The sequence below is a fragment of the Thermobia domestica genome, chromosome 5 (assembly GCF_964235325.1).
Source record: "Thermobia domestica chromosome 5, izTheDome1.hap1.1, whole genome shotgun sequence".
Lineage (NCBI taxonomy): Eukaryota > Metazoa > Arthropoda > Insecta > Zygentoma > Lepismatidae > Thermobia > Thermobia domestica.
Window position 1 is genome coordinate 300,816,853 of NC_137458.1, and position 14,424 is coordinate 300,831,276.

The window sequence follows — 14,424 nt, forward strand, 5'->3', positions numbered from 1 at the left end:
TGTGGAGTATTGTACTGTATTGGCCAGGAACATGAACATTACGCAAAAATGATGAAAAACCACTGGGAGCTTTCGAAATGTAGATGTGGAGAAGAATGGAGAAAATAAGCTGGGTTTAGCGTAACGGTGAGAAGAAAATAAAAATTTTACATATTCAGAAGAAAAACAGAAATTGGTTGGGACATTGGCTAAGAAGGAACTGCATCATGAGGAACGTGTTAGAGGGTATGGTGGCAGGAAGAAAAGGGAGAGGCAGAAGGAGGCTACAATTGATGGATTACATCGAAATAGAAAAATCGTACGTGAAGACAAAGATATTAGCTAAAGACCATGGAGAATAAAAGCTTCTCAGTTGCGGCAAGTGACCTGCCAATATTGGCAGAATACCGACGACAACGATGCTGCTGCTGCTGATAATAATAATAATAATAATAATAATAATAATAATAATAATAATAATAATAATAATAATAATAATAATAATAATAATAATAATAATAATAATAATGAAAATTTCGGCAGTATTTCTCTCGAATTGATGGATCCGTGCCACATGCGTATAGTAATTGAAAACCTGATACATTTTAAAGGTAATGAAGTACGAACCATGAAATCAAGAGTGCGAGAGTAGCTTTGAACAATTTGATATTCTTGTCGTGAACATTACAAACTACACTTTGTCTTGTTTTGAATTCCAAGAAGGCAAAATTAATGAATACATTTTTCGTACTTAAAAACACACTGTAGCTACATATTTGAATTATTGGACGTACAGTTCTGCTATTGGTTGTTTACCTTAAATGCGTTGAATAATCAAACGGAGGTTGTATTTTAAGAAACCGCTGTAATTCATTCAACACTTCCACTGGGTTCAGTCGGAGCTGCTCTCCGTCGATGATATGCAGCTGCTGAGGGGGAAAGAACGAAAGCCAACGCTCGAGATGCTGAGAATATTTCCCCGGATTTAAACACCTGAAATTACATAATAAAAGACAATAAATATTTGTGTGGAACTCTAAGAATAAAAAAAAAACAATCATCGAGATACTAACTTTCAATATATCAAATCCTCTCAACAGATGAGAAGATGATGATAATGATTATATTATTAACTAACTTTGACCACTATTATACAGGGTGTTATAAAAACGTCACAATATTTTGGGAACACATTTCTCACAGTAAAATAAGAAAAAAAAAATTATGGATCTATGCTCAAAAGCGGATCGTTTCGGAATTATAGGGTGCTGAAAACGTGAAAGAAGGGAACTTTAAGTGTTTATAGTTCCACTACTATGGGACCTATCGCAGTCCGGTCAAGACATCACTGAGAAACTCGTACGTAAACTATCCAAGTATCCATGTTCAAGAATACTCTAGTACTTGCACACCAATTTTTAGAGAGGTAGGTGGAGAGTGATCAAGTACTCCCAAACAGCCTCTCTAAAAATAATTATGCAAGTACCGGAGGTTCTGACAGATGGATATTTGGATAGTTCACATACTAGTTCCTTAGTGATGTCTTGACCCGACTACGATCGGTCCTATAGTAGTGGAACTATGGACCTTTAAAGTTCATTTTTTCACCTTTTCGGCACCCTATAAATACGAAACTATTAACTTCCGACCACAGGTCCATATTAACTTTATTCTTATTTTTAATATGACGAATCTATTCCCAAAATATTGTAACAAATTTTTTTAACACCCTGTATAACAGCTTAAACATTAAAGACTTGTTAGTTTAATAAAGGGGAAGGACGGAAGGAAGAAACACAAAGAAATCACTGAAAGAATAAATTATCAGTTTGAAAGTAAATTTTCCTATCTACGAAACTTTATCCCTTAAAAAAGCATCATCATTTTTTTAACTTAATAAATAAACCTGACGAAAGTGCAGCAAAATTCGCTTATAAAAAAAAATCTACGAAAAGAATCAGACATATGAAAACATGAATATTTAATAACGAAAGACCTATCAATTTGAACATCCTTATACCTCTGTCCAAGATAGACACATTATTGTTGAAAATCCTCAGTAATGAAGTGTTTCATTTCTTCTTAAAACAATACTAGATAGTTTCTATGAAAAACAACACCCATTTACAACAAATTCTCATGTGGAAACTACGTTATTGGAAATCTGATTGGCGTTAATTACTAACTAACTCTTATGGCCTATGGAACCCGAAGGTTTAATCCCGCGTTCACAAAAGCTCTCCACTGACTTCTATCCTTAGCAAATTGGATCCAGTTCCTACTTTGTATTCCTATTTCTGTGAGATCTATTTTAATATTGTTTTCCCATCTGCAAATAGGTCTTCCTAATGGTTGTTTCCCGATTGGTCTTCCAGTTAAGACTTCGAAAGTGTTCCTACTTTCTTCCATCCTGGCTACATGACCTGCCCACCTGAGCCTCCTAGATTTGATGACCCTAACAATGTTTGGTAAATGGTATGAATTATGTAATTCCTCGTTATATAGTTTCCGCCATTCCACACTCCCGTCCTTCTTAGGTCCGAATATTCCTCTTAGGATCTTGTTCTCAAATACTTGCAGCCTACGTTGTTCTCTCAGAGTAAGCGACCATGTTTCGCAACCATACAGAACAACAGGCATAATTATAGTTTTATATATTTTAAGCTTCGAATTCCTCGACAGAATTCGCGACAACAAGAGATTTTGAACTGAACAATAACATGAATTCCCTGCTTTTATTCGACATTTAATTTCTTCGTGAATATGGTTTTCGTCTTTCAATATTGAACCTAGATATTTGAAAGTATCCATCTTACCAAAAGTATTATTTGATATTTTAACGTTTCCAAATTTGCCGTATTACGATCCGGATAAACTTCCGTGTATTTTATTTTCTCTGCATTTACAGGGCTCATAGTGATTTGGTCTCTTGTAAATAGTTGAAAAGTGACCAAAAGCACACGAAAAAAACGAAAATCTCATCATGCCCCTTTTTTCCTTTGTCAACTTCTCCATCACCTCTCTCTTTGTTGTTTTGTTTCATCTTTTCTTCTTCGCTTCTTTTTGAGCTTCCTCCTTTCTTAGGTTTTCTAAGTATGCTTTATAGTTACGGTAAGCAGCTTAGCAGATGTAAGAAGCTTCTGAGTAAGTGGAACCACTTCTGGCCTATTTCCGAATTTCTCCATCCCAGACATTATATTTAATTTGGTATTGAGAGTTCTCAAAGCCATGAAATATTCAAATTCATCACCTACACTTAAGAAGAACATACAAGAAACATAACACAAGACGAACATGATGAACCACACAAACACATACACACAACGTTACGCGGAGCGTTAACTATTACGAGAGCAAACTAAAAGACTATTATGATAGAAGAAAGAATAGACACAGAAGGGTTCTCAACCCCACCTTGAGGGCTTAAGCATCCACCAACCATTCACTGTGCTTTAGAAAGACTAAAAGCTGAAGTGAGAATAAAGCTGACTGTTTCACATGTGGCAGCAAGTACTGAAGCTTTCAGAAGAGTAATAAGTAACAAGTTTCTGCCTTTTTCCATTTATTTTTATAATATTTTTCTTAGAAAACTGCCAATGCAAAACATAAATCACACGAAAAAGTCACTTTACCTGCCAAAAAAGTAACTTTTAGTGACTAACTTGAAAAAAGTAACTTTTAGTTTAAAAAATGACTCGCTATGAGCCCTACATTTACTTCTAAACCTATATCCCTGCAAGCGTTTAACAAGACCTTTGCATTTCTTTCTATTGTTCTATCATCCCCTATTAACTTTACATTACTAGCATACGTCATAACCTGGTGAATACTATTCTACTCTAGGCCCTGGTTGCTATCTTTGATTTTCCTTATAGCGTATTCCAGGACAAAGTGGAATAATAATGGCGATAACGCATCTCCTTGTTTCAAGCCATTCTCGTCGTGAAAGCTCGTGGACAAAAATTTTCTAATCCGGACTTTACTTTGGGATTCATTTAAACATATAGTCGTTAATCTAATTAGCTTTTTTGGTATTCCAAATTCTGTAAGAATGTTATACAATGTTTCTCTCCTAACCGAGTCGTAAGCCTTTCTGAAACCAATAAATGATGTATCGGGGTATTGTATTCCCTCTTCTTTTCGAGTATTTGTCGGATTGGCCTTAACAATGATAACATTGCCTTTCAAGTGCCAATCTGAGAAAGTATTTTATTATGTTAGCTCGTTTCTAGAGGTTTCTATGCACATAAATCTGAGTCCACAATCTTCGGTGACAAAACATACAGTACCCAATTAGCATATTAAATTGTTGATTCGTGTGTCTCATAGTTTCGGTGATCAAAACCTCTAAATTAGAAAACAAATATTTGTAGCTGTCTTTTTTAAATAAAAGTTAATATTCACTTGACAATTACGGAAGTGATGAAAATTATTCAACTCCACAAAAAGATGTTGATACCTCATGCACAGAATCAATTTACAAATATCACTGGACATAATTACTTGGCACCAATTAAAAAAGGAAGAAAGAAAAAAAAAGAAATTTAAAAGATTAAATTTAAAAGACTTACATGGAAAAGTGTGCTACAACTGAGGTGTGATTTCACAATCTTATATATATAAAAAATTAATGTTTGTTAGCTTGTTCGTATACAATAGTGTTGAATCCATATTCTTGGCGTGCATATTTCTAAGTAAATGCATCGAAGACACTGAAGACTGGAAGAGATCGGAGACTAGTATGTTTTGATGCATATTCTAAGGGGGCAGGAAGAGGTGGTTTAAAATTTTTTTACCAAAAATAGTGGATTTCACGAGCTTCTCATGTTAAACTAAAACTCGGTATGTAAACTCGTTTTTAAAACAAGCTGACACGCACGTATGACTTCAAACTGAAATATATACATATATTGTGGTGGTAAGACACCCCTAAGAGGGGAGAAAGTAGCATGTGAAAATAATTAAAAAATGACCAATATTAGTTTCCATAGTTTTCGGGGTCGATTGAATAGTGATACCTCCGTTGCTGTCTAAGCCCACGTTCAGCTTCAATCCGCAGAAGAGGTGAAAAATAAAATGTACAAAATGACCGAGATTAGTGTGAAATCCACAGTTTTCGGGGTCGCTAAACCGATTGGTAATAATCCCGTTGACAGTTAAGGTCAACTTTAGTCAAGAATGTGCATGTTACCTGCCCGAAAATAGGCACGTCGTTGCTGGTTGTTATTTATTCTACTCATTTTTGTTTACTTTCAAATATTGTGCATAAGCATGGTACTTCTGGTAGTATAAAGCAAGCACTTTTTAAAATTTCATCACGTATTTTTCATTTCAGAAAAAAGGATGTTTTTAAGTACATTACACTGTACTGTATATGCTTACCTGGATAGATAAAAGATCAAAAAATATACGCATTTCAAACATGCAAAAGGAAAACGTAGGTATTTAATTTGAACATGGAACGTCTTTGTATTATAAATAATACATCCATCATACAGAATTCTTATTCAGAAATACAATGTGTGATATATTTTATATATTATATATATATATATATATATATATATATAACGTACGTAATAACGATCTCTGTATTGACGCTTTCTACTGGTTACAATGATATCATTGGTAAGCAATAGCTGTCACAACCTTGAAAAATGATCACATATTCAATGAAAATTACATTTCAATTATCACTTTTCCGAAGTTTATATTTTTTCTACAATGATAATGGTACAAAGAAATCGTAACTATATATAAAACTACATGAATTAGCATAAAATAACGTGCACTTCCGGTTGACGTGGAAAGTTGAAATTTGGCATGATTGTAGCTCTTCGGGATTAACCGATAGGAAAATTGTCGAAATTAAATATTTTTAACTTTTAGTGGGTATAAAGGAGGGGGGGGGGGAGATGACGATATTCCCCATGTTATTTAAATGACCCCTATTTTGGACCTATAAATTCATGTTTTAGGTACTTGGAATTGGAATAAAAACTCGAAATTCGGCAGGCTTGTTCGTTAGTGTTTACCTAACTAAATCACTAAAAATGAAAAATTCCAAATTTAGAGTGGTTTTAGGGATACTGAAAAATCTTCCCATATTATTTATACGGACACCCTTTACGCTTCAAAATTATTGTGCACTTCCTGTAAAGCTACAATGATTAAATTTGACAGAATTGTAGATTTTTGGGACTAACCGACAGGAAAATTGAAAAAAAAAAAAGTGAATATTTTTTTAATTTTTAGGGGGGGGGGTCTAAAGGAGCGATGAAGAAATTCCCCATGTTATTTAAATGTGTCTTTTCTTGAACTTATAGTCTTATATTTTAAGTACTTGGAATTGGAATAAAAACTTAAAACTCGGTGTGCTTGTGCGTTTTCTTTAGCGTTACCTAAGTAAATCATTTAAAAAATAAAAATTTCCAGCTGTAGGGTGCCTTCATGGGGAACTGAAAAATCTTTCCCATGTTATTTGTATAGGACATCTTCTACACACCAAAATGTTTAGGCACTTCCGGCAGGATTAGAATGATGAAATTTGGCAAGATTGTAGCCTTCCGGAACTAACCCACAGGAAAACTGCCAAAAGTGATATTTTTAGTTTTTTAAGGTGTCTAAGTGAGAGATGAAAAATTCCCATGTTATTTAAATGGGAGTTTTCTTGGGATACAAAATAAGAAAAGAAACTTCAAATTTGGCAGAATTGTGGGTTTAAAAGGTACGAGGCCCTACGCAGAGTAAACTCGGGGGTCAGGAGTTGGGCCAAGACCTCAGCTGGGCCAAATTCAGCAAATGTTAAGAGCAAATGAATGAAATTCACTCTTGATGCAAGGCTAATATGTAAGCAGGGGCGGATCCAGGGGGCGGGGGGGTCGATTGTCCCCCCAGAAGAGGAAACTTTCTTATTTTATATATATAAATAAAACTCATCCCAAAGTTTGGAGCCCTTAAAAGTAGCAGTATGACAACCCATCGCCCCCCCCCCCAGAAGTCGGTCCTGGATCCGCCCCTGTATGTAAGAGACGCAAGGCCGTCACATTTGGCCAAAGTCTAGTCAGTTAACTAAATAACTGAATATCAACCCTGAAGTGAAAATATACGTTTCATTAATTTAACACATACTTCAGTAATACAGAAAGTAAGTACTTACCTATTCCGCAATTCTCTTAAAGCTTTTGGAGCCGTGTCACCTGCTGTGATGACATCGTAAAAAGAATAATTAAGCGCTACGTGATCATTATGTGAACGCATATGTTGATACCAGCTGTACGCTCTTCGAGCCGGAGAAATTAAAATTGTAACCTAAAATGAACAGGAAAAGTATTGTGTTAGAAACATTTATTAAAGATGTGCCTTGTATTCAGTTGAAAGTAAAATAAAATCAACAATACTAATATTTTCTGCCTCTACGGAAGTTGTTGGCATTCACTTTGCTCATGTAATGATTCTAGCGGATCTCCTATAATGATTACTACGAATAGCAAAAGAAACCAACGTGATAACCAAGCTCGGAAATCGAATTTGGAATCTGTTCAGCACCCGTGCATTTGATAGCTTCGCTAATATCGATCTGAATACATACAAAGCTATCTACACACAAATGCTGTTTTTTTTTCTTTTTCTTTTTCTTTTTTTTTCTAATTGTGATGCGATTTGAACGAAACCAAGTTTTGTTCTAACCTTCTCTAAACAACTGCAATCAACTACTACATGAGAAGTTATAGAATAAGTAGCAACTTCAGCGAGATACATTCGCTGGAAAGAACATAACATAACAAGGAAATCTATAATAGGTGAACTATGCATACAATAGACAACGAAAGAATTAATGAGTTTAATGCACCTGCAATTTAATTTGAGTATATTTAACATGTTCATAACATTTACATACTTTTGTTATTTAATTTTGGTTAACAACATTTTAAAAAAAGATGTTAAGTATTAATTACATATAAAACGTAATACAAGCCCAATTACTCTATAAATACTTAAGCACAAAAATACGCAGGTTTCACTATTTTGTGTCCATCTTGAAGAATCAAGTATCGCTCTTCACGCTTCTCTTACGAAGCCCCGCCCACGGGTCTAGAACCCAGACGTAAAATATAATTTTGGAACACGCAGTACAAGCAAAAATTTATTTATTTCGTTTGCACATTGGCTAAAGCCTTATTATAACGTATAAGCAAAATCTATTTAAAAAAAAAAAAAAAAACGTTATCTTCTTTCCCACAAGTAAAAATTATACGTAAACAAAAACATTGTATTGTATAAAAAAGCAAAAATAAAACCAAATGCACTTCTTTTAAGTTTATTGCACAAAATAAAACAAATATTTTTAAAAATTACTTTAAAATAAAAATCACTATACTCCTATTTAGTGAACTCAGTTCAGACGAATTCGAAATTTTTGGTTTCCATCTTTCGAACACATTCACTAACGTAAATAATAATATAACTTTGTAAGACTAACCCTCAAATCGGCACGAATAACATGAGAATTTGCTGCATAATACTAGCGTGATAGATACAGAAAATATTCCATACTCTTATCAAATTCTACACAAAAGGAGAAATTTTACTGACTTGTATGCCCCTCTCCCTATGTAATGATGGGAAGCAGTCACAGCTAATATTTTAAGTTGATTATCACCGACATTTATAGCCGATTACCGAAAGTCATAGTCAACTGCAAAATAATTTCTGACAACTACTATAGTGCGAGAAATCCGGGTTTGATTCTCGGTGCGAGCTCATGTGGTTCAGACCCCACGTTAAACTGTACAGCCACGTCTCATGTAGTCCCGGTGCTGAAAGGGACACTAAATTCCAACGTAACCAACCAATCTAACAACAACTAACCTATGTTACCCTAAAGGAAATCATATTAGTGGCTTGAATACCCCATTCACTGTTTACTGACCACTATTCTGTTGTCAATATAATACTTAACAGCCTGACATACTAAAAAAATACAAAATTTACCATATTTCTTTTGCTTGTTTTTCATAAGTGAAAATAGATACTGAAATGCAACTTACCACAATCACAGATAATGTTATCCTACAACAGAAAATATGAACCTGAAGAATTTTCAGTGTTGCCATCCACAGAAATTACAGTGTTGCCCAAATAACATTTCCCTCAAAATCTAAGTTAAGGCAGCGACTAGAAAAACGAACATAACTGCATTTGATTACGTATCACGTTGTTTTGGTATATTGTGAACTATTTTTTAAATAGCATTGTTATTTAATTTTAGTAACTGTATGTTAAAACTGTTTTGTTTATTACAAACTAAATACAACTACTATTTAAAAAGTAGTTCACAGGATTTCAAGACAACATGATACCTAAAAAAACGCAGTTGAATCCGTTTCTCTAGTCGCTGCCTTAACTTAAATTTTGGGGGGAATGTCATTCGTGCAACACTGTAATTTCTACGGATGGCAACACTGAAAATTCTTCACGTTCATATTTTTTGTTGTAGAATAACATTATCTATGATCGTGGTAAGTTGTATTTCATTATCTCCTTTCACTTATAAATAAACAAGCAAAAGAAAAATGGTAAATTTTGTATTATTTTTTTAGTATATCAGGCTCTTAATTCACAACACATCTATCAACAATTTCGAGAATATGTATCTGTTATAAACTTACAAGTTTTGCTTGAGGAAGCAAGGCATGCACTCTCTTTGGAACTTGATCTCCGTCGAAGTACGTAGCACTTTTTTCAAATAGGTAACGAGCTGTTGAATTTTTTGGCACTGGGAAGAAGCTCATATACCTTGAAAGTAAAAAAAAAAAAAAAAAAAAAGAGACATTATTATTTATCATTACGTTCTTATAGGTAAGATTAACAAAAAGGAGAAACAACAACCTAATCCACAAGCTACAGAAACAGATGGCCACAATGAGTATCTTTTGTCATTCCTTAAGCAAGTAATAACATCAGTACAGAAGTGAGACGAGATATTTCAGTTTAATGTCCCTAGATTATGAGTGTTAAACTAAAGGGAGACGATGATTAAGGTAAGTGAATGATGGAATAATTGGTGGAATGAGAAAGTGAGAGGAAACGGGAGGACTCCGAGAAAACCCACGGACACGATGTTGTCCACCACAAGCTTACTTGGCCGCAGATCGAACCAGAGATCCCCTACACCAGAGGTAAGTACTCTATGCCTGATCCACCGTGACCCCCATCAATACAGAAGAAAGTACTTGAAGGAATTTTTTATGATGACACAATATTGCGCACTTCTGCCAAGTACTTTGTGAAGATTTTATTGTATTTGTACAAACTTCATAAAACAGCATTCTGCACAAGTTTTTCACAGCAATAAGACTTACAAAAGAAGAGAATTCTAGTGCAAGGAACTTAAATTATTACATTAATACGTTTATTGAAGTAGTAAGGGTCCGCGTATATCCAGCCGAGTCAACAAAATTTTGTTGATTTTGATTGGCAGATAGAGGTCGCGTGATTTTAAACCCCGCCCACAAGGGAAATTTAAAATTAACCCCGCCCCTAGGTCACATGGTACGACGTCATGTGGTCGACTAGTCTTAGGCTCCACCCTCGCGGATAATTCAAAAATCCTGGTCTTAAAAGAGAGTGAGGGATTAATTTTGAATTACCCACGAGAATGGAGCCTAAGACCAGACAACCACATGACGTCGTACCACGTGACCTAGGGGCGGGGTTAATTTTAAATTTTCCGCGTGGGCGAGGCTTAAAATCACGTGACCTCTATCAGCCAATTAAAATCAACGAAATTTTGCTGACTCGGCTGGATATATGCGGACCCTTACTACTATTGATAATGTAAGTTCCTTGCATTAGAATTCTCTTCTTCCCGTACACAAAAAATACTGCAAGATAAAATTATTAGAAGTGAGATGAGTGGACCACATCTAGTGAGGAAGGTGTCACAGAACACCGAAACAATACAATTAATATCACATTAAATAAATATTAGACACAGTAAATAAAAGAGTGTTTACAAACATGCCTCAATTCATATCTTTAAAAAAAAATTGTATTTCATCTTGAATAAAGCACAAACAACTGAGTAAGCATAGAGTAGTGATTAAAATTATTGTTTTATAATCAGAAGTTTTGGATTCAAACCACAGTGAGACACACGTGTAATTGATAGAGGTGTAAGATAACATAAAGAATAATTTGCATCTTGCCAGGATTGATGAAAATAAGTTAATACTGAAACTGTTACCTGTGTAATAAAAATATTACGCATTTGGAAAGTATAAATTTACATTTAATGATAGAGAAATGTGCAATATGCAATTCTTTTTATTATAATAGAATATTTGATTTCTGCGAGGAGTGATCGGAAAGTCAGGTTACAAAGTCTGCAGGGAAATGTGTACATATTATCTTATATCACCAATAGAACCAACATATAGTTCATATATTAGGTTATTTTTCGACAGTCTCCATATTGGTTGAGGTTCTTATCGTATCGTGGGATGAGTTTGAAGATTTCCTCCTGGTAAAAATCCTATCCTTACGTGTTCAGTCACGCTGTCATGAAGTGTTTCACCTTCTCGTCTGAAGCGAAGAGACGGCCTGCTAGGTGCTCTTTCAAGTACGGGAACAGATGAATGTCGCTTGGAGCGAGGTCTGAGCTGTAGGGAGGGTAGTTGCTGCTGTCCCAGCGAAACTGCTTTAACAGTGTGATGGTCTTCTGGGCTGTATGCGGACGCGCGTTGTCGTGAAGGAAGATGATGCACTCGGTGAGATTGACCGTTTCCTCTCACAGTTGCAGGTGAATTTTCAGTCGCGGTTACATGTTTCGCCCATAGAAATCGAGTAACTGAGCGAATTTTGCGAGACCAGTTTTCCAAACGAGTCGCTATTTGTATTTACTTACTACTAGCGCCGCAGATGGCAGGTGGCTGAAACTCTGCACAGTTGCCAACTCCATGTATCACAATACGGCACAAGCTTCATTACTCTATAATAGACGAATTTCCACAAATATCGACCTTGCAACCTTGGTTTCTAATCCTCCCTCGTACAAAAGTAGAGTTACTCCATTGAAAGTCAAACATGAAACACCAATTAAAATATAAACGCAAACGAAGAGATAATTAAATATTAAAAATAAAGCAAGAAACCTTACCAGTCGAGACCTCGATAATAATTTTTGCCGTTGAAAAACTGAATTTCTTCGAACGTATCTGGACTTGGAAAATTGCTACTAATATCAGGATGCATAGATAAAAATGTATACAGCGCTGTTGTTCCTGTTTTCTGTGGTCCTATCACAAGAAACCGAGGTAGCTGCTCACACGTTTTGTTACGAGACCATATTTTCTTATGGCGGCTGTCATCACATGGATTCTGTAGAAGAGTAAAAAATAATTTAAAACAACAAGAAATAAACTTTTTTGAAAAATGTATGTTAACATACTTCAGAAAACAGAACGAAATGGCGCTTAAAGTATAAAATAGTAAAAAAAAAAAAAATTATCATTATTATTACTAATAAAAATTTTGAAGTCTGTCAAAGCAAATAAATTAATTTATAACAGAAAATTGTAGTTTCCATGCTAATTTATTAGGTATTCATTTGTTTAGCTTGGCACAGATTTCAACTTTTTTTTTATTTCATTTTCCGACGTAAGAATGCGTTCATGGCTTCATCAAGAGATACATTATTATAATCAGTAGTACAGACATTGTACATTCAAAATAAATACGTAACAATAATACAAAACTACTATATATATATATATATATATAAATTGTACCTTGTTTTATATATTTCAACATTCAATCAAATCTTAGTATTTGTATTATAGAGAAAGATCAGACTGAAAGTATGCCTCTAAACTAAATAAAAAATATTTATGTAACAGCAACTTAAGGTGTCTTTTAAACTGTAAATTTGGCATTTGTTGGACACAATCTGGCAATTTATAATATATAAAGGTATAATACTAATCGTATTAAATAATATATCTTTTGACATGTCCTGGGACTAATGAATGTCTTTCTTTTTCCCTCGAAATGTTTATTTTTCTTCTTCCATGTTTCTCGATCTTTAGCTTCCTCCTTTAACTCTCAATATTTTCTTCTATTTTTCAAATCATCGATCACTTGTGTTCTTCTTCTTCCTATTCCTCGCTTTCCTTTCACCTTTCTTTCTATAGCGGTAAGAAGAAGACTATTTCTTCGCAAGATGTGTCTAATTCAATTGGCCTTCCTACGAAGGCTGCTGGCAAAAAGCGTTCTCTTCTCTCCTATGTGTTTTAGAATATCTTCGTTTGTTGCTCTCTCCCTCTCTGTTCATTTTTATCTTTTCCATCTATCTCCAACACCACATTTCAAAGCTCTCTAATTATTTCTTCTCTGGCTTTTGTTTTACTGATAATGAAAATTTTTGTACTGCTTCTTTACTTTCTTCTTTTGCAAACTCATGAAAAGAAAAGTATCTGCGATCGAAAGAAGTGAACTTGCAAAAGCTTTTTATTATTTTCTCCTTTTTCCTTTATATTATCCTAAACTTCCTATAAAATAGTTCCTCAGACGAAACATGCATAAACAGATTTAATTTTTTTAAATTGATCTACATATTACGGAATTATTCGGAAAATACACAATTATAATAATACGACTGTTAATTATAATAATAATATGAGTTTCATAGTCTAGCTTCGAAGATTATCACCAGATTTTGATGAAATTTACATGGGATCGCCGCGAAAGCACACAAGAAACTTAAGTCCAATTTTCTAAGTCTATTAAAATTAGTATGTAGTCATATTTTTAGACTTCCAAACTATGCTATGAACAAGTGTTGGAAGATTTTGACCCTCCGTCTGTCTGTCTATCGACAGGTATCAGAGAAAAAACCGGTAACAGATATCGAAATGCAGTTTTTTTTACAATCGATTCAGTGACCCAAGGATAGAGACCCATCTTCTCTGATAATGGTCTATTCAAACTGGAAGTGGTTCAAATTAGTCACTTCCGGTTTCAACGTTTATCGCCTGAAAACGAAAACACTAACAGATAGCGAGGGTATTTTTTGCAAATGATTAGCATCTCAAGGCAATGTATCCTGACTATCTCGAACACACTATCAAAACCGGAAGTTGTTCAAATGTAATATTACCTCCGGTTTCAATACTGATTTCCGCACAGCTACCGAAATGAGACTTTTGCAATGAATTCATTGTTCCAAGAATAGGTTTCATCTGCTTCATTGACCCTTTATTCAAACCGGAAATGGTTCAAGTTAGTAACTTTTAGTATCAACACTTATCGCTATAGAACAAAAATGGTAATAACAACAAATGGTTTTCTGCGATTGATTCATTGTCTCAAGAAAGAATACCATCACAATCCGCAACTCTCTTCCAAAACCGGAAGTGGTGGACATTTGCTACTATTTCCGGTTTT

The 14,424-nt window shown here is 34.5% G+C and overlaps 1 protein-coding gene across 1 annotated transcript in view; it reads right to left on the bottom strand.

The window, feature by feature from the left end:
- Positions 1 to 14,424, bottom strand: part of sfl (N-deacetylase and N-sulfotransferase sfl) — a 185,304-nt gene that overhangs the window by 11,607 nt on the left and 159,273 nt on the right. The window contains exons 11-14 of the mRNA XM_081760378.1: positions 12,140 to 12,360; positions 9,651 to 9,777; positions 7,139 to 7,290; positions 796 to 972 (exon numbers count right to left, since the gene is read on the bottom strand). Coding sequence (XP_081616504.1) covers positions 796 to 972; positions 7,139 to 7,290; positions 9,651 to 9,777; positions 12,140 to 12,360 — 677 coding nt within the window. The remainder of the gene's footprint in view (positions 1 to 795; positions 973 to 7,138; positions 7,291 to 9,650; positions 9,778 to 12,139; positions 12,361 to 14,424) is intronic.